Source organism: Dama dama, chromosome 7 (genome assembly GCF_033118175.1).
Source record: "Dama dama isolate Ldn47 chromosome 7, ASM3311817v1, whole genome shotgun sequence".
Classification (NCBI taxonomy): Eukaryota; Metazoa; Chordata; class Mammalia; order Artiodactyla; family Cervidae; genus Dama; species Dama dama.
Genome location: NC_083687.1, coordinates 19,380,082 through 19,399,289, shown reverse-complemented (window position 1 = coordinate 19,399,289; position 19,208 = coordinate 19,380,082). Strand labels below are relative to the sequence as shown.

The window sequence follows — 19,208 nt, the reverse complement described above, 5'->3', positions numbered from 1 at the left end:
TCACAGAAACCTCTGGGCGAGCAATTCCGGAAAGAAGTTCACATTAAGAATCTTCCCTCACTTTTCAAAAAACCAAAGCCAATGCCAGAGACAGATGCGCTGGATGAGGAGGGCGGCCTGGCCACCATCTTTGAACCCTAAATCAAGCTGTTGCGCATCCTCCCTCGACCTTTATTGTCATCTCTTCTTCCCCTGTGTAGCTGATCTCTAGGCCCCTCTCCACCGCCACCTCACTTCCCACCGTCGTCAGCCTAGAGAGAGATCCAGGGCTGGAGCTGGAGAGAGCGGGCCCTGTTGAGGGCCGGAAGTCATTGTGCTCAAGTATCAAGAGAGAGGGAGTCAGGGCTTACGCCATTCTGTCTAGATTTCCCAGGTATCTCCCATCCTCTTTGGAGTTTTGCCTTTTCCCAGAGAGAAAAGCTAGAGCAGAGCGGCCCTTCTCCCCGAGCCCTCCTGTGCCCAGGCAGCCATACACCCGTGCAGAGTGGTAACCAAGGGCGCCACACCCAGTGCTGCGACCAGCCAGGCTTGCGGCGAGGGCTCAGCCCTGAACTACTTGTGCCAGAGTTTCTCCTGGGTCGTCGCAAGTTCCACTGAGCCCCCTTGCTGCTGGGCTGACAACCTTCCCCATTTTCCAGGGGCATATCTGGGTCAGGTGCTGAACTGAATTTGGCCAGTTCCCACTTTGTTTTGAGCAAGAATCTGGTCACCTGAGGGGATCCATGGTATAAGCCACTGCTAAGCTCTGGGTACAGTATCAAACAGTACCTTCAGGGACCAGGGCTGGGCCGGGGTCTGTAGTGCTCTCTAACATCCCTCAGCACTCACACATTTTATCCTGCCATGAACTCAGTGTTGTTTCCCCAGCCCCCAGGGTCCACTCAGACACAAGAGCCACAGTACCCTATCTAGTGTCATCTGATGTCACTGGCATTTAAGGATAAATCCAGACCAACCAGGCTATATCTGTGACAAACAGCTGGCTAAGCCACTGGTCTCCTCTCCTAGGACTAGCTGAGTCCAGGTGCCTTCAAAAATCTCATGGTCTTTCGGGTCCTGGTCATTTCCCTCATGGGCCATTTCCAGAAGAAAAAAAACATGCCTTCCCATCAGAGCCTATATTGTGAGTCTCCAGTCTGTTCTAGACATCACTGGATGGCCCTATAAGCAGAGGGGACATGGCTGTGGGAATCAAGTTAATCTACACAGTGTTCACATGCTCCCTACAGAGGCCTGGCATCAAATCCAGTCCACTGACCAGGCTTTTCAATGAGAGCAAGTGAGACAGCATGGACTGAAGCTGCAGCTCTTAGCTGGTGTGGCCCCAGGTCAGGGGGCAGGAAGAGGTGAAGCTAGAAAAGACTTGGAGTCCGTGTAGCACCCTCTGTGGCACAGGCTAGGTCCGTCCCCTCTTCCTGGGTGGTGCTTTGGGCTTCCTGTCCACTGTGAAGGCCATCTCCGCATGTTGCCCTCCAGATTTATCAGCTGCCTACTCTTCTTTGTGGTGGGGCTGTGGAGGGTATAGTTGTATTTATTGTGTTGTAATATTTTTAACATCCAGTGACTTCATGCTAGAAGTTTTCTATTGTTTATATAACCTTTTTGTAGAAACATTTAACTGAAGCACATCTGCATGTCAGTAAAAATCTGTTTCATACAGAAAGGGCCCTATCTGCCTTTTTCAAACCAGTGACACACTCCAGGGTTGCTGTTACTCACAAGCATCTTGCCAAGGGGGCTGGACAGGAGAAACTGACTAGTAGACCTGCTCCATCAGGCCCTCTGAACTAGGAATAGCATGCCAGCCAGAGGATTTCTCTCCATGACATGTAGACCAGGTAGTCCTCGCAACCTCTCAAGTGTCGTCACTGGTGGCCGCTGGACCTAATCCAGAGGGGCTGTCCAAAGAGAACTGCTGTTCTTCCTGCCTCTGTCTTGACAGCACTGTGACGACTGCCATGGAACACCCTCTTTTCTCTCAGGAACGTCCCCGTATACAGGAAATAGGTGTGCACCACATAGTACTTTTCTGCAGTCTGGTTGTGCCCCCATCTGGCATTCTCGTGGGGCTTCAGAGGTACTTGACCCTGACCTGCAGTCACGTCTGAGCCCAAAATTCATAACTGCTAAATAATGCCAATCTCTTCTGAGGTGGGGCCCCATGTTTCTGGATGGAAACTGAAGAAAAGGTCTCCAAGAAAAGGATTTTTCTCTGGATGTGAGTTTATTTACACCAAGGCCTTACAAAGGCATAAAAGTCATTTTGTGGCACATTTAACAAAATGTATTGACTAAAAATAAAGCTGGAATTGTCCCCAGAAAGCCCAGGCCCCCTAGTCTCTCTGGGCTCTCTGTAGCAGTCCTGTTGGGGGCAGGGCAGAACCGGAAGTCCCCAGCGCAGCCTCAGTCCATCTGAACCGCGTCCAGCTCGTCCAGGAACCGCCGGCACTTCCCCATCAGCACCTTGATGGCTTCACTCACCAGCACGTCTGGTGGCAACACCCCTGTGGACTCAACAGAAACTGGGGACCGGAGAGAAACGCGCCTCACACATACTGCTAGATTCCACATCTGACCTCCAGAAAGCTGTGGCACCCTCAAAGAACCACCGCCGCCCCACCCTCAACTTGAAACTCACAGATATAATGGTCTCGAACACGCGCGAGCCGTACAACCTTCTTTAGCTTCTCATTCCGGAAGACTTCCCTGCTGAAGGTATCTAGCCGGGGATTGGCAACTCTGGCCACCTTTTTACCTAATGAAAACAAACCATATTACAAATGCATGAGCCCACAGCTTGAATTTCTCTCTGCTACCTTCAAAGGAAATACACTTTAGGGCCGGACTTACACAGCATCCCAAATCCCATACCTTGGATTTCCTGCACCTCAATAACACCAGGTGAGAAGCAGCGGCTCAGCTCTACTGCTGCCTCCCCTTCCACGGGCTCCAGCAGGGTGATGTCTGGCAGGAGCCTGTAACTGGCTGTTGCCACAGGTGAAAACTTGGCATGATCTTTGCCTGGAGGAAAGAGGGCACTCAGAGCCTGGAAGGAGACCCTTCACATTCCCTAAGCTACTGAGTAAAGGTCCATCAGCTTTCTGCCTGTTGGGAACATCTCTATAGTCATCTCACCAACAGTGTAATCAAAAGGTCTCACCAATGCCCTTGACACAGTGCATGAGCAGGTCAATCTCCTGGCCAGGCCGCAGCTGAGCAATGAGGATGTCGTCGTGTACCGGGCGGATGGTGCCCTCCGGGAAGAGGTCAGCCTGGTTGCCCAGGGGCACCCAAGTCATGTGCCTGGAGTACACTGTGTGAGGAAGCACATCACACCCGAGTCCCTAAAACTAGCGCCCACCAGCCCTCTTCCTCCCCGCCGCAGCCCCCGGTGCTCACCTTTGTGGTTGACATAGAGCTCATTGGGGTCAGAGGAGTCTTTAGCAGCGTGGGGGTTCCGAGTGCACCTGACCTGCAGCCGAAACTGCAGGGTATCTATCTCTGTGCCTTCTTCGTCTCCTGCAGAGGGAGAAGGTGGGGGCTCTCACAGAGCTAATGGCATCAGCCGGCACTACGCCAACTGCCTGACATACATTTCTGTCATTCTCTTGGCCAACAGGAAGGACGAGGGCAAGTGTTCTCACAGAGAAGAGCACGGACGCACCCCAAGATTGGTAATGGGCCCAGGGTCCCAAGGTAGATAATAGAGGATTCGAACACAGGCAGTCTGATTCCAGAATCCCTTTCAGAGGAGCATGGCCCCCCTTTCCCCAAATTTCATTTTCTCAAACCCTCACCTTGGTTCCGATATTCAAAAAGACGGGGGTCGGCATGAATGGGGATGAGACCCAGGCGGTGGGCAAGGATCTCATCCTGGACGATGGACGTGTTGTTGTACACCAGGACCTTCTCCACAGCCATGGTCGGCACCTGCCCAAGGAGACAGACCCTGCAGTCCCCCCATCAACTCCCCCGTCTCTGGAGACAGGGAGACAGACCTCATCCTAGAACACTTGATGAAAAGTTTACAAAGAATGGGCAGGAGGAATGCTCAGCAACACTGCAAGAACACGACTTGAGACAATTCTCCAAGTGAGGTCCTCCCCACAGCCCAACCTTTGCCACCATGCCCAATACCTCAGCTAACAGAATGCGCCGAAACGCATTGGCAATGGCTGCGTCGATTCCCACCATGTCAAACTCCAATGAGTTTTCATCCATGTGTACCACATCCACGCGGAAATTCTAAAGGGACAGGAGAAACACTAAATGAAGCCTGGTCTGTACACGCAATACCTCCCCCCACCTGATACTCCCCTGAAAAACCTCCCTTTGCCCAGATGTCCCTCATTAGACCTTACTTTCTCTCCCAACCCTTCATTTTTATCTTCCATTCATTTAAAACCCTCTGCAGGGACTTCCCTGGTGGTCTAGTGGTTAATGCAGGGGGGACACGGGTTCGATCCCTGGTCCAGGAAGATCCCACACACCATGGAGCAACTAAGCCCATGAACCACAAGTACTGAGCCAGCACTCTAGAGCCCATGCTCCACAGCAAGAGAAGCCCCTGCAATAAGAAGCCCTCCCACTGCAGCTAGAGAGCTGTCCCTGCTCACAACAACTAGAGAAAGCCCAAGCACATCAATCAAAGACCAAGCACAACCAGAAATAAAATTTTCTTACAAATTCCTTAAAAAGTAAAAAAAAATAAAACCCTCTGCAATATGGCTTCCAGCCACATTCACAGAGGCTATGTTACTAAGAACAGGCTCACATACTGCTCACCCAGTTGACACTACTCAACTTTTATCTTACTATACACCTCTATTACACCTGGCATTGTTGAGAGAAGCCTGTTTCCAAACTCAGCTGCCTTGATTTCAGAGCGCCAGTCTTCTCCTCATCTGATCAATCCTTCTAAATTCACAGTCTTCTACCTACTATATAAATATTACTGTTTCCCAAGTTTTTGTCTCTCCAGGGTGACCTCAACCCTGCTCATGGTTTCAGCAATTATCTGTATGAACAACTCTTACATATATATATTTATATATATACAATCAGTTTGCTGGACTTCACTCACAGGAAACTGAATGCCTCAACATTCCCCTTCCCTAGTGTGATTTCTCATCACTAAATGACCACCACCCATCAGAGCAGTAATTTTACACTCCCCCCTAACAGCCCACATCCAAGCAACCACCAAATTTACCTTTCATCTCCCCTGTGCTCTATTTTCATCATCACAATCTTCGTTTCTGCCTTCAGCCTCACTGCCCTATGCAACTGTCACAAACTGTACACCCCATAGGACAAGCCTCCAATCCTCTCTCTACCTCTAAGCCTGCAGATATGATCATACTTGCTTAAGGACTCTTCCAGAGCTCCCTATCACCTCTGGTGCCTAAAATGCACTTCAATCTTGCCTACCACTGAACTGCTTGGACACTCCTCAGCCTCTGCTCCTTGTTCAAGGCTGAACTTAGATGTCATTTCCTTCAGGAAATCTTCCATACCTCTGCTCTCCATTCCCATTCTGGATTAAGTGTCTGTGTGGGATACCCCGCCCCCAAAATCCCGACCTCCACCCCACCCCCATCATCCTTTTCTGCTTTCAGCTGCCTTTAGCACATTACACTGGAGTCACTTGTTTATGCTGGCCTCATCATACTCAGACATCAGGCAAAAGGCAAAGCCACCTCTCCTTGCTCTGCACTGAATCAGATAACGCAGCATGAGGAATGACAGCAGGAACAGAAATTAAACCTTGACTACACTTTGTGACAGCTGGACAGGAAACCCTGACTAGAAACCTAACCGAGCTGGGCCGAGCACGCGCAATACGGAGGCACAGGCTTCTATACAACCTTCCACACCTGGTGCTCCACTCTAAGGGACAATTAAGAGGAAAAAGGCCCTTAGTGTGGTGGCTTTAGGAAAAAGATGCACAAGAGAAGCTGTTATAACCAAGTGCGATCAAGATCCCACCCATCCTCCCAAAAATAAATAGACCATCCCTAATCAAAGAAGTCAAGTGGGCCTTAGGAAGCATTACTATGAACAAACCTAGTGGAGGTGATGGAATTCCAGTTGAGCTATTTAAAATTCTGAAAGATGATGCTGTTAAAGTGCTGCACTCAATATGCCAGCAACTTTGGAAAACTCAGCAGTGGCCACAGGACTGGAAAAGGTCAGTTTTCATTCCAATCCCAGAGAAGAGCAATGCCAAAGAATGTTGAAACTACCACACAAATGCACTCGTTTCACATGCTAACAAGATTATGCTCAAAATTCCCCAAGCTAGGCTTCAACAGTATGTGAACCGAGAACTTCCAGATGTTCAAGCTGGATTTAGAAAATGCAGAGGAACCAGAGATCAAATTGCCAACATCCTCTGGATCATAGAAAAAGCAAGAGAAGTCCAGAAAAACATTTACTTCTGCTTCAATGAATCACAACTGTGGAAAATTAAAGAGATGACAATACCAGACCACATTACCTGTCTCCTAAAAAACCTGTATGCAGATCAAGAAGCAACAGTTAGAACTGGAGATGGAACAACGGACTGGTTCAAAATTGGGGAAGGAGTACATCAAGGCTGTGTATTGTCACCCTGCTTATGTAACTTATATGCAGAGTACTGGATGAAGCACAAGCTGCAGTCAAGACTGCCAGGAGAAAAATCAATAACCTCAGATATGTAGGTGACACCATCCTAATGGCAGAAACAGAAGAGGAACTAAAGAGCTTCTTGATGAAGGTAAAAGAGGAGAGTGAAAAAGCTGGCTTAAAACTCAGCATCAAAAAACTAAGATCATGGCATCTGATCCCATCATTTCATAACAAACAAATGGGGAAAAAATGTCAACAATGACAGACTTCATTTTCTTGGGCTCCAAAGTCACTTCGGACAGTGACTGACTGCAACCCTGAAAGACACTTGTTCCTTGGAAGAACAGCTATGACAAAGCTAGACAGCATATTAAAAAGCAAAGACATCACTTTGCTGACAAAGGTCCATAAAGTCACAGCTTTGGTTTTTCCAGTAGTCATGCATGGATGTGAGAGAAGGTTGAGTGCCAAAGAATTGATGCCTTCAAATTGTGGTGCTGGAGAAGACTCTTGAGAGTCCCTTAGACAACAAGGAGATCAAACGATCAAACCAGTCAATCCTAAAAGAAATCAACCCTGAATATTCATTGAAGGACTGAGGCTGAAGCTGAAGCTCCAATACTTTGGCCACGTAATGCCAAGAGCTGACTCACTACAAACAAGTGATGCTGGGAAAGATTGAGGGCAAGAGGAGAAGGGGATGACAGAGGATGAGATGGTTGGATGGTATCACTGACTCAATGGACATGAGTTTGAGCAAACTCTGGGAGATACTGAAGGACAGGGAAGCTTGGCGTGCTGCAGTCCCTGGGGTCACAAACAATCAGACACAACTGAGCAACTGAACAACAACAAAGAAACCTGCACCCATTCAAGGAATTAAAATAAAGGAGGGGGCTAGAAAGACCCTCAGGTGGGCTCCTCACTCGTGTGGACACCTGCATTCTTCTGTGAGTGCCTACTTTCCCTTCTCCTTAATAAATTGCTTCTTTGTTCTCTCTACACCTCAGTTTCTGTGGTGACTTTTTGCACTCCCTGTCCAAATTACAGGTAAAATAAGAACCTGGACCTTTAATTTAGCCTGTCCCGCATCACAAGTGTGGTAGGAGATAGACGGGCTCCAGTTAAGGAATTTACTATCAATCTCCTGTTTGCCCTCCGAAAACGGAAGAAACCACAGCAACAGACTAAACAGTCTTTGTCTCTTGTAAACATCTTGAAGAAATAATTATAGCAAGGACAAAACAAGGCAAAACCCCTACTCTGCGTAAGGATTAAGGGACCTGCGCTTCCCCCTTTTTGGGATAAGAAAGATACATCACAAGTGCAGAAAGGCTACTTGGGGTCAAAAGTCAGAGGATAATTCCAGGCCATATTGAGTCTTGCTCTTCCCAGAAGCCTTCACTTCCAGATTCATCTCGGCTAAGGGGTGAGTGTGCACCCCATGGGAGGGTCCTGCCCGTGTGCCTTTCTACATGTACTTTTCTTTTCAATAAACTTCGTACTTTACGCTGTTACCTTCTGCCTCCTCGCCTGTCTTGACTAGGCAGACAAGGACTAGGGACTCTAGCCCTAACTGCTGGCTCCTGTGGTCGTGGTTAGGACTCCCTGTGGGGGAAGTCTGACTTTTTCCCGGTGGGGGAAACGGACCTTTTTTCCCTGTGCTCACCGCTTAGTTTTCCAGCTACCGCCCTCTGCTGCTTGCTGCAAGCTGCCCTTTTCTGCTGCGCCTTAGAAATTACAGGGACAGCTTCTAAAGTACAGGTTGCTCATATCACAAAGTCCGATTCCACGGTTCCAGCTCCACCTACCTTCTCAAAGCGGTCCTGGTCCCAGGCATCATCGTAGCCGGAATAGTTACCGGGAAAGTCAGTGGTATGAACCTAGAGCAAAGAGAGACGAGAATGTCCGCGAAGGGGCAGCGAGGCCAAGCCCGTCCCCACTCTGACCCCAACTCATCTCTAATTCACTCTGCTCCCGAGCTGAAGGCCACAAGACTTACATTGCGAACCCCGAACTCCCCTAGAACCACGCGGTTTCTCATTTCCTCCACGGCATGGGCCGCCGCCATCTTCAATTCCTCCACGTAATCAGAGTACCTAACCGATGTGTGCGCACTAATCGTCCGCCTCCGTTTCTGTAGCAACGCCCCACCTCCTAGAATCTTAAATATCGCGAGACTGTACCTTGCCTCCGTCCACGTCCACAGCTACCGGAAGTCAGTTTGAGCCAAACATCCGGGTTTCTCTTTTTTTGCATTCCGGCCCATCGTACCTTTCTTTCTTGTCCCTAGACCTGTCCCTTTCTCAGACCCACGTCTCTCCCACTCCTCCTCCTCGCGCGGGACAAGCGCGGGCTTCAGCGACGGGAGCCCTCTAGGGACATGGCAACTCCGGCGGCGCCGGCTGGCGGCGCCCGAAACGGGGCCGGCCCGGAATGGGGAGGGTTCGAAGAAAACATCCAGGTAATGGCCCCACGGCTCCGGCTGCCCGCAGCCCCAGGGCCGGCAGCAGTCCTGAAGTGTCGTGGGGACTCTCCCTCAGAGCCTGGAAGTCTGGTCCATTTGCAACACTTTTTCCCTTCTTTGAGTCTTCGTGCACAAGAAAGGCAGTGGGACTAGTGCTGATCTTAAAGGTCCAGGCTCCTGCCAGGGGCCTTAGGTATCTGGGCCCAATTGCTCTTGCTTTCCACAAGTTAAAGAAAGTCAGTCGGAGTCAGGCATGGCGGGAGGCGGGAGTGGGCTTAAGGGTGGGTCGGATTCACTAGCCAAAACCACACTTTGTGCGCATAGCCTTGTTTTGGGGTTGGGAGAGATGAAGGATATGGGCAGTTTGCAGCCCTTTGGGGCCTTGGTAGGGAAGGTAGGAAAAAGCGGTGTATGGAAGATAGGGACTAGGTTCCGCAGACTAGAACAGAGAACCAAACAAGCAGGGGTTCTGAGACCAAATGAGGGGAAGAGAGTGGCATGATCTGTGGTGATTTCAAGTCCTATCCCCTAGCCCCAAACCGTGTGGTGAACAGAGAAAGACAACTGGATGAAGCAGAAAGGTCCTGCAGTCTAGGATCTGTTGTCCTCACAGGGTGGGGGCTCAGCAGTGATTGACATGGAGAACATGGATGATACCTCAGGCTCCAGCTTCGAGGATATGGGTGAGCTGCATCAGCGCCTGCGTGAGGAGGAAGTGGATGCGGATGCAGCTGCTGCTGAAGAAGAGGATGGGGAGTTCCTGGGGATGAAGGGCTTTAAGGGACAGCTGAGCCGGCAGGTGGCTGATCAGGTAAGCAAAATTGGCTCCTTGACAGGTGGAAAAGTATACCCAGGAGGCCTCTGGTTCTGGAGTTGGTGAAGTTCACCCCAGGTTGTCCAGTTCAAACCATGTTGAAATCAGATAAAAAATAAGTAACAGAGCATAGAGCCGAGAGTTTGACAGTACCCTTCCACCTCACCCATCTTCCTTGCTATAGATGTGGCAGGCAGGGAAGAGACAAGCCTCCAGAGCCTTCAGCTTGTATGCCAACATCGACATCCTGAGACCCTACTTTGATGTGGAGCCGGCCCAGGTGCGAAGCAGGTGAGGATCCTCCTCCTGACAGAAACTGCCCTAACACCTAGTCCTTCATCCAAACTACAACCGGACGTCAAACCCTTAGACTCCCCTCGTCATGACCCAGCCACACCATACCTCTTGTCATGGAGCAGAGCATGGTGATAACACACTGCCTTCCTCCTCTGCTCCATCTGATAAACTACTCGTCTTCCCTCAAAGCTTGGCTCAAATGTCACTTCCTTTGCTCTCCATCCCCACTTTGTCCTTTCCTGGTACTCCAGTAGGGCTCTGCACTTCTAACAGGTAACACTTCAGCAGTGCTGTACTTTTTTATTCCTGGGTCTCTCTTTCCAAAGACTTCCTTAGAAGTAGGCTCTGTTTTGTTTACTTTTTAATTCTCAGGACCAGAACAGTCTCTGAATCTGAATATTAGTACATAGATGTTGAATGACTTCAAGAACTGGATTTAATCTTGGCTTGGTTCTTTGTTCATCCTTTAATTCAACTAGTGCTTATCAAATACCCACTACCACTTAGCAAGTATTTACTAAGCTTTGACTGTGCATCAGGCACAATAGTAGTTGTGTCTGGGAGCCTTAGACACAAGATGGGACACCTTACCCTCAAGGGCAGCCCTCAAGCATTCATTTGCCATGAAGGGACACACCCAGGAGGGACCCCTAACCCAGGGTTGGCTGGAGGGTTGGACAGGGCAACTTTCTGAGAAGTAAAATCCAGTCCAGATCTAAGGTACTATTAGGAGCTACTCACTCAAGAAGTGGGAAAGTTTTTGGTACTTCTCTTTGTCTTGCCTGAAATTTTATTTTGTTTTTTTCTATTTTTTATTTTTTCATTTATTTTTATTAGTTGGAGGCTAATTACTTTACAGTATTGTAATAGTTTTTGCCATACATTGACATGAATCAGCCATGGATTTACATGTGTTCCCCATCCCTATCCCCTCTCCCGCCTCCCTCCCCACCCCATCCCTCTGGGTCTTCCCAGTGCACCAGCCCTGACCACTTGTCTCATGCATCCAACCTGGGCTGGTGATCTGTTTCACCCGTGATAGTATACTTGTTTCAATGCTATTCTCTCAGAACATCCCACGCTCGCCTTCTCCCACAGAGTCCAAAAGTCTGTTCTGTACATCTGTGTCTCTTTTTCTGTTTTGCATATAGGGTTATCGTTATCATCTTTTTAAGTTCCATATATATGCATTAGTATACTGTATTGGTGTTTATCTTCCTGGCTTACTTCTCTCTGTATAATGGGCTCCAGTTTCATCCATCTCATTAGAGCTGATTCAAGTGAATTCTTTTTTTTTTTTTTTTCAAGTGAATTCTTTTTAATGGCTCAGTAATATTCCATTGTGTATATACCATAGCTTCCTTATCCATTCGTCTGCTGATGGGCATCTAGGTTGCTTCCATGTCCTGGCTATTATAAACAGTGCTGTGATGAACATTGGGGTGCACGTGTCTTTTTCAGATCTGGTTTCCTTGGTGTGTATGCCCAGGAGTGGGATTGCTTTGCCTGAAATTTTAATACCACTTCAAATACATTTCTCAAGAAAATTCTCAGTGGTATCTGGAGGGATGATAAGTAGGAAGAGGCAGGGGGCACCCTGGTTCTCTCAAGTGACAACTTTCCTTCTAAACATTGCCCAGGGGTTTATCTTTACATCTCTGCTGAGGTTCCCCTTTTAAAGGGGAACAGGTCACATAGGTAAATGGCCAAGCCCTCCCAAAGGCCCAGGGGGCTCTGTGGATTCTCCATGTTGCTGCTGCATCAGTCGGCACAGCGTCAGGGCTGTTCTTCCTGGAAGCATTTTCGGGGGCAGGGTAGTGATTTCCTCGTTCATCTGTCTTTACTACCCTCTTTTTCCTTACTATCCAGCATGTTCTCTTCAGTCAGTGAGATGAGTAAGACTCAGGCTTTCCAGAACCTCATAGCCTAGTGCCTCCTCTGCTCTCATCTGTTTTCCTCTCTCCTCTCCCCTCCCAGGCTCCTGGAATCCATGATCCCTATCAAGATGGTCAGCTTCCCCCAGGTGAGTAGGGGGGTGTAGCATGTCTGGAAGAGCCGGGGGAGGAACTGGAGCAGAGGGTAGGGCCACCAGGCAAAGTCTGGGAAGACATCAACAGAAGAGCCATTGTACCCCCCACCTGAATGAGTTGGTATATTGACAGAAAATCGCAGGTGAGCTCTATGGACCTCTCATGCTTGTCTTCACGCTGGTGGCCATCCTCCTCCATGGGATGAAGACATCTGACACCATTATCGTAAGCAGAACAGAGGACTTTGGGGGGGAGTGACTGAAATGAGTTGAAAGCTGCCCACAGAGACATGGTGGATAGAAGCAGCCCCTGAGGGAGGAGGCCCTGGGCTAGACTGAGACCAGGGACCTCACAGGACTAATAGAGCCTTCACCCCACAGCGGGAGGGCACCCTGATGGGCACAGCCATTGGCACCTGCTTCGGCTACTGGCTTGGTGTCTCGTCCTTCATTTACTTCCTTGCCTACCTGTGCAACGCGCAGATCACCATGCTCCAGATGCTGGCACTGCTGGTAAGGAGTCCAGCACAGTGGTGGGCAAGTGTGATCTAAAAGAGTACCCAGGCTCTGGTCTGCACCTGTCCTAGGCCCCAGGGCCTGGAATGGGGTGAGTTGGCCAGTGGACCATTTATTTTTCAAGGTCCGTAAGAGGCCAGCTCAGTCTGAGCGACTTTCCTCTCCACCATCCTCCTTCCTAGGGCTACGGCCTCTTCGGACACTGCATTGTCCTGTTCATCACCTATAACATCCACCTGCATGCCCTCTTCTACCTCTTCTGGCTGCTGGTGGGCGGGTTGTCCACCCTGCGCATGGTAAGCTGGGCAGGAGGTTTCTTGGGGTGGGCTGCCCTACCAGGGAGTAGGGAAAACAGCTCAAAGCTCAAGTCCAATCCCTCAAAGTTTCTGCTCTGGGTAAGAGTGGCTTCCTCACACCACTCGCTTGGAGCAGGCCTCTGAGCTCTGTTCCTGTTGCCCAAGGTGGCAGTGTTGGTGTCACGGACCGTGGGCCCCACACAGCGGCTGCTCCTCTGTGGCACCCTGGCTACCCTGCACATGCTCTTCCTGCTCTACCTGCATTTTGCTTACCACAAGGTGGTAGAGGGTAAGTGACAGGAGGGCCTGGCTGCGGGGAGGGGAAGGACCGCTGCCTCGGCCAGGGCCCTGCCAACCCTCGCTCACTTTCCATCCTCCTCCTTTCAGGGATCCTGGACACGCTGGAGGGCCCCAACATCCCGCCCATACAGAGGGTCCCCAGAGACATCCCCGCCGCACTGCCCGCTGCCAGGCTTCCCACCACCGTGCTCAACGCCACAGCCAGGGCTGTCGCCGTGACCCTGCAGTCACACTGACCCCACCTGAAATCCCCGGCCGGCCCCTTGCCCCCAGCAGTGAAGCGGAGGAAGATTAAAGGACAGTACTGATGATGTGTGTTTCTTTGATGGGGTCTGCAGCTGCCACAGAGCTGTAGCCACTTAAGTATCTCCTCGATGCCTGTCGGGCTTCTGGGGCCACAAGGCCAGGAACTCCTGGCCAGGACTGCAGGGCTCTGCAGCCAGTGCAGAAAGTGGGTCAGCTCCTCGGAGGCCCTCTCACCACCTACCCCTTCCTTCCTCTTTCTCTCTCCCACATTGTCTTGCTAAATATAGACTTGGTAATTAAAATATTGATTGAAGTCTGGGACTGCAGCTACCCATTCCAGTGGTCTTCCCTGCCATCCTGCTTCTTGTGCACTTCCCTATTCTGTCAGTGGTGGTCATGTCACATGTTCCTCCCTTAAGTATACCCCTGTGCGAGCAGAATGAAAGTCAGACAGCCCAGAGACTTCCCCTGGCGCACCAGTGGTTAAGACTCTGCACTTCCACTGCAGGGGGCATGGGTTCAGTCCCTGGTCAGGGAACTAAGATCCCACAGGCCACATGGCATGGCCAAAAATATTAATAATAAAGTGGGACAGTCCAGACTACATTGACTACATTGAAGGCTGCCTGTCCCCGAGGCAGAGGAAATGAGAATCCAAGCAGCATCATGGAGGCCTTAGCTCAAGAACCATGAATCTGATGGAACAGTGCACCCAACTTGCCTTTGGGCTCCCTCTCACTCTTGGGATGCCTATGGAGCAGTGACAATTGGACACAACTTTCCAGATGCAACCCCATGTCATAACAAGGTCCTTCAGCACCTGGGTCATTTTGTAAGGATAATCTTCCTGTGGGAGCTCACATCTGAAGTCAAAGTTGGCTTCGGCCTGGTTATATGGGGCCAGAGCAACAAAGCTTCCTTCAGTTCTCTCAGGGTTAAAAGCAATAACCACCCCAAGCACAGCAGATCCACCCCCTCTAGCCATTTAATTTGTTCCACCTAAGGAGTTACTTTGGGTGGTTAATGGAAGGAACAGGATCCTTGGCCTCCCTTCACTACTTTGTGTGATGCATTTTTTAAAAATTCATTACCCTAGTAAATCTGGGTCAGCATTTCTCCTTTCTAATAAGGGAACTAAGAAACACATCCTTGGGGTTTGTACTATATGACCATATGGGAAGGTCCCTACACTGTTACCAGTGGAGCAAGTTGTAAGTGCACTGCCTGTGTTAAGCAGTGTGCCCTTACTGAAAGCTCCAGCCACCATCCACGGCTGCAAAACCACTCCAGGCTGTCATCCTGGCACCCCTTTCATTTTGGCCACTCCAGTCTCCATGGGTACTGAACGTCAGAGCATCAGCAGCGCCCTGATCACCTGGAAAGGAGCTGCACCAGCACCTTGCATCTACCTGCGGCTCACCTGTTCCAAGGACCCTTTGAGGGTTCCACTGGGCCTATTAACTCAGGCCGTCTCAGCTGGGACGGGACCCCGGGGGCCGCCGCTGCAACGCAGCCATCATGGCAAGTGGCACGCGGCTGGAATCCCCACGCACGCGGCGCCTCTCGTCGCGCGGGCGGGGTGAGGCGCAGATTAAAGGGCCCTAGGGACCGTACTGCGATTCATGGGGTCGCAGAGTCGGTCACGACTGAGCGACTGAACCGAACCGAGGGACCTCGAAACTGGATGGCGGAGCCGGTAGGCGGCGGAGAGAAAGGCGTGCCCTGGATCCGGGCAAAGGCACAACGGAAAAATGAGCAAAAAAGACCCAGTACACTAATAGTCCCAAACGCCATCTCCACGTGACCTACCTCTATTCACCCCTCCCCATCCCCTGCCCGACCCAGACTTCCACCCGGCTACCTACTCTCCACCTGTCGTCTGGTCCCACACCCAGACGTTCAGGCGTCCCCACCTGAACGCCGGGTGTCGCAAACCTCGCGGGCCCGCGTGGCCTAGGCCGGGCAGGGGGCGGGGCGAGCGGTGGTGACGCGGCCGTTGCCATGGGAACCCGCCGCCCGCTCCGGCTCAGCAGCTTCAGCCGGAGCTGCAGCCCGCCGCCCGCTGCCCGCCTGCCGGCCCGCCGGCCTGCCCGCCTCGGGCTCTCCCTGCGAGGCGGTAGGGGGAGCGGGGCTGGAGGAAGGGAGAGAGCAGATGCGGCCTCCGAGCGGAGACTGGTCCTGCGCGTCCTAAGCTGAGGTCCCTGAGCCGCCGCCACAACCGCGAGGGACGAGGACCATCGGGGAGCAGCGCCCGCCCGACCCCGGAACGCGCCCCCCGGCCAGTCGCCCAGACACGGACCGCACGGTCCGTCCCAGCTCCAGCGCCGCGCGGTCTCAGCCGGGCCGGCGACCTCGGCGGCTCCGCAATCCCGGCCGGCCCCGGCCCCGGCGCTCCTCTCCGCCGCCGCCGCCGCCGCCGCCGCCACCGCCCCCGCCACCCCCACCGCCGCCGCCGCCTCCTGCGCCTCTGCCGCCCCCGCTACCCCCTCTGCGTCCGCGACCCCAGCCCGGGCCCCGACCCCAGCCCCGACCCCGCCCGCGGCCCCGCCAACCTCGGCCGCGGCCCGGGCCCCGGCCCCGGCGGCCCAGCCGTGGGTACGATGCTGCCCAGCTCCATCCAGATTTCGGGGGAGCCGCTGTCAGGAGCCGAGGTGCGGGACATCTGCCGCGGCCTGCGCGACAACGCCGTGCGCCTGCTCTCACTGCGCGGCTGCCGTCTCTGCGACCGCGACTTCGGCCGAATCTGCCGGGCCCTGGCCGGGGCCACGTCCCTGGCGCAGCTCAACCTTAACCTGGGCGTCGTGTCCAGCCCCAGCCGCATCAAGCAGCTGGCGGAGGCGCTGCGGACCAACCGCTCCATCCAGTCCCTCTTGTGAGTGTGCTCTCTCTAAAGGGGGTCCTGGGCACCACACCCCTTCCTCGCACTCCTCTTGCCACCTTCTATTCCTTCCCACACCTCCTTGTACCTGTCTTTGCACTTGACCTACCTTCTCACCCCTTGTTCACGCACTTCTTCTCTCTAACCATACCTCCACCACACCCTCCAAGCTCCTGCTTCATCTCCAGACTGTGAACGCCAGCCCCACCCCAAGTGAGCCAGGATACCCACCCCCTTCCTGGCAGGGTCAGCGTACCTCCCAACATGATCACCCCAATGACTTCTCCAGGGCAGCTGCTCTGTCCCCAAAGAAGGAATCCTCCCCTGAGAGCTAGATCCCTGCCCATACATTCTGTCCAAAATACCACCCCCACACGCCCCTTCTCTGTGTTCTGATCTGGAGCCTAGTCCCTGCCCTGGAAAAGAAGCCACATTCCTCTGCTAACTGCACTCTTTCAGAATCTAGACCTTGCTTCCTTCCCAGGGCCTCTCCCATGTGCTGTGACCGCATGTCCTCTTCACCTCTAGGGCCCACTATCAGGGATGGCGCCCCTTGCCCCTTACAGACAGGGTTGGTGATGGAAGTAACCTTTGCTCTCTGCTCTTACCCCCAGCCTGCATGGCAGCCCTCTGACAGACGCGGGGCTGGCCTTGTTGAATCCAGCCCTGGCCCTCCACCCTGCCCTCGTGGCACTGGACCTGGGGGACTGCATGCTGGGTGATGAAGCCATCAACCTCATCTGTGGCCTCCTCCCGCCTGACGGGGCCAAGTCTGGTGAGGAGGGGCCCTGCGCAAGGGCTGATGTGGCCTTGATGAAAAGTGAAAAACTAAGTGCAGAGGGGAGGGGGCCTGGCCCAGAGAAGAGGGCTCTGACTGTGTGGGTGAGAATGTTTTTCAGATCCTCTCAAGGAGGGAGGGTTGGGGCCGAGCAGGATGAAGATACAGGAATCCAGGCTACAGCAGGCAGGAAGGGCATGGGGCTCTAATGTCCCTGAAGCTCTGTGGAGGGGTTGGCATGGCTCTCAGTCACTAGGGACACCCCAAAGATCCCCAGGTGGGGGAGGGGTTGGAGAAAGGCCTGACCTTCCCCATCCTGGCTTCTCACTATGATGCTGCCCAGGCTTGAAGGAGCTGACACTGAGTGCTAACCCCGGCATCACCCCTAAGGGCTGGAGCCGCCTTGCCATTGCCGTGGCCCACAGCTCCCAGGTCCGCGTGCTCAATCTGGACTACAATCCCTTGGGTGAGACTCATAAAAGTCCCTTTTGATTCTCATCACTCCCCTCACCCCACCTGCAAGAACCTGGGATCATCAGTTGCCATGGTAACCACCACACTGGCGAAGGAAAGGAAAAAGAGGATTGTGGGTGGAAGTACAGAAGCCACCAGTGTGGAGGACCAGCTGACCAACAGTTAGATCAGAGCATCCATCACCGCCCCTGGGGCCTGGCTGGCTTCATCCATTCACTGGCCAGTCACAATGCTTCCCTCCTGGCCATCTATCAGTTGCCAGCCTTTCCTGGCCTGGGGTGGGATCTTAGGTGTTTAGGGTGATGGGGAGGCTGTGGGGAAGAGTTAGCAGGCCTGCAAATGACTGCAGGTGAGTGTGTGTCTGTGTGGGTGTGTGTGTGTGTGCGCTGTCTCCCCAGGTGACCACGTGGCAGGGATGCTGGCTGTAGCTGTGGCCTCCAGCCGCACCTTAGAGGTCCTAGACTTGGAGGGCACAGGGCTCACCAACCAGTCAGCTCAGGTGAGATGTCTTGACATTGGGGGATGGACCAGGGGTTGAGGTTAGCCTCAACGTACATCCTATGGACATACCAAAGGGGTGGCAGCTTGGAGCCTGAGGAGCCACCTTAACGGCATTCATCCTTTTCCATATTCTTCCCCACCACAGACCCTGCTGGACATGGTAGAAAATTACCCTACAGCTCTGCGGAGTCTGGTGTTGGCCGAGAACAGCATTAGCCCGGAGCTGCAGCAGCAGATCTGTGACCTCCTCTCTGAGGGAGAGGAGGAGGAGGAGGAGGTGGCAGGAGGGCCTGGCGACACCCAGGAACGAGAGCGAGCACGGGAGCCTGCTGCCCACCAGAGGGGCAGCAGCTCCTGGACAGGCCCCAGTGGTAAGAGCCCCCAGGGGTTGATCGGAGGCTTGAGACCAGTTAGACGGGGTATGGGAAACTTAGGCCAATTCTGCCTCTGGTCCCCAGAGGAGGGATGCATGGTGGTCTAAACACCCCTCCGCCCTTCCACAGATCCCAGCTCTCAGATGGTGCTAATGACATCAGGACTAGGGGACAGTCTGTTGGCTGAGACTGAGATGTGACTCTCCGTTTCTGCGCATCATTACATTTGTGTCTCCAGCACTTTGCCCCAGATGTCAGGGTCAGACCCTGGGGCTTGTGGATAGGGGGTGGTGCCTGGGGCTCTGGCAGCTCCTGGCGGTGTGGTGGGAGGCTCTGGAGGCTGTGACTCAACAAAATCCTCGGGGGCACTGGAACCCAAGGCAGTGCCTCTGGACTTGTTGGCAGCTCTGGCTGCAGCCCGCTGGCTCGGAAGAGATTTTATGAACTCTATAACCTGGTGTGTGGCTCTGGTCACTGGGGGATGGCAGTAGGGGAGGAGTTGGAAATACCTCTAGACATCACTAGGTGGCAGTGCTACCCTATGGCCCAAGCTTCAGGCAGTATCCACTGGCCCCAAATGTCTCCAACTGGTCTGGCTCAGGTCTCTGACTTCTAGGACCTGGGTT

At 52.8% G+C, this 19,208-nt stretch overlaps 4 protein-coding genes across 5 annotated transcripts in view; 3 read left to right on the top strand and 1 right to left on the bottom strand.

Annotated features, from left to right (window-relative positions):
* The window catches only part of XPO5 (exportin 5), a 44,081-nt gene extending 41,764 nt beyond the window's left edge, over positions 1-2,317 (top strand). Inside the window, exon 32 of the mRNA XM_061146803.1 lies at positions 7-2,317. Within this exon, the coding sequence (XP_061002786.1) occupies positions 7-141 (135 nt within the window). The 3' untranslated portion in view covers positions 142-2,317. The remainder of the gene's footprint in view (positions 1-6) is intronic.
* Positions 2,204-8,768, bottom strand: POLR1C (RNA polymerase I and III subunit C). Its single transcript, XM_061146812.1, has 9 exons — positions 8,615-8,768; positions 8,424-8,495; positions 4,138-4,245; positions 3,798-3,930; positions 3,400-3,519; positions 3,161-3,313; positions 2,872-3,021; positions 2,639-2,755; positions 2,204-2,522 (listed from the first exon to the last, which is right to left on the bottom strand). The coding sequence occupies exons 1-9, from the start codon at positions 8,681-8,683 to the stop codon at positions 2,404-2,406; spliced, it is 1,041 nt and encodes a 346-aa protein (XP_061002795.1). The 5' UTR covers positions 8,684-8,768; the 3' UTR covers positions 2,204-2,403.
* A 58-nt stretch (positions 8,769-8,826) lies between these two features.
* YIPF3 (Yip1 domain family member 3) lies at positions 8,827-13,903 on the top strand. Of its 2 annotated transcripts, XM_061146810.1 has the most exons (9): positions 8,828-9,076; positions 9,693-9,890; positions 10,078-10,184; positions 12,168-12,213; positions 12,353-12,445; positions 12,601-12,732; positions 12,918-13,031; positions 13,197-13,320; positions 13,419-13,903. In XM_061146810.1, the coding sequence occupies exons 1-9, from the start codon at positions 8,996-8,998 to the stop codon at positions 13,565-13,567; spliced, it is 1,044 nt and encodes a 347-aa protein (XP_061002793.1). In that variant the 5' UTR covers positions 8,828-8,995; the 3' UTR covers positions 13,568-13,903. The 2 variants fall into 2 exon arrangements, with proteins under 2 accessions (XP_061002794.1, XP_061002793.1); XM_061146811.1 differs by lacking the exon at positions 12,601-12,732 and having other exon boundaries at positions 8,827-9,076.
* Positions 13,904-16,177: 2,274 nt separating this feature from the next.
* LRRC73 (leucine rich repeat containing 73) lies at positions 16,178-18,997 on the top strand. The gene is made up of 6 exons (XM_061146089.1): positions 16,178-16,449; positions 17,070-17,230; positions 17,577-17,699; positions 18,106-18,206; positions 18,354-18,579; positions 18,712-18,997. Exons 1-6 carry the CDS (start codon positions 16,178-16,180, stop codon positions 18,780-18,782), a joined length of 954 nt encoding a protein of 317 aa, XP_061002072.1. The 3' UTR covers positions 18,783-18,997.
* The last annotated feature ends 211 nt before the right edge of the window (positions 18,998-19,208 follow it).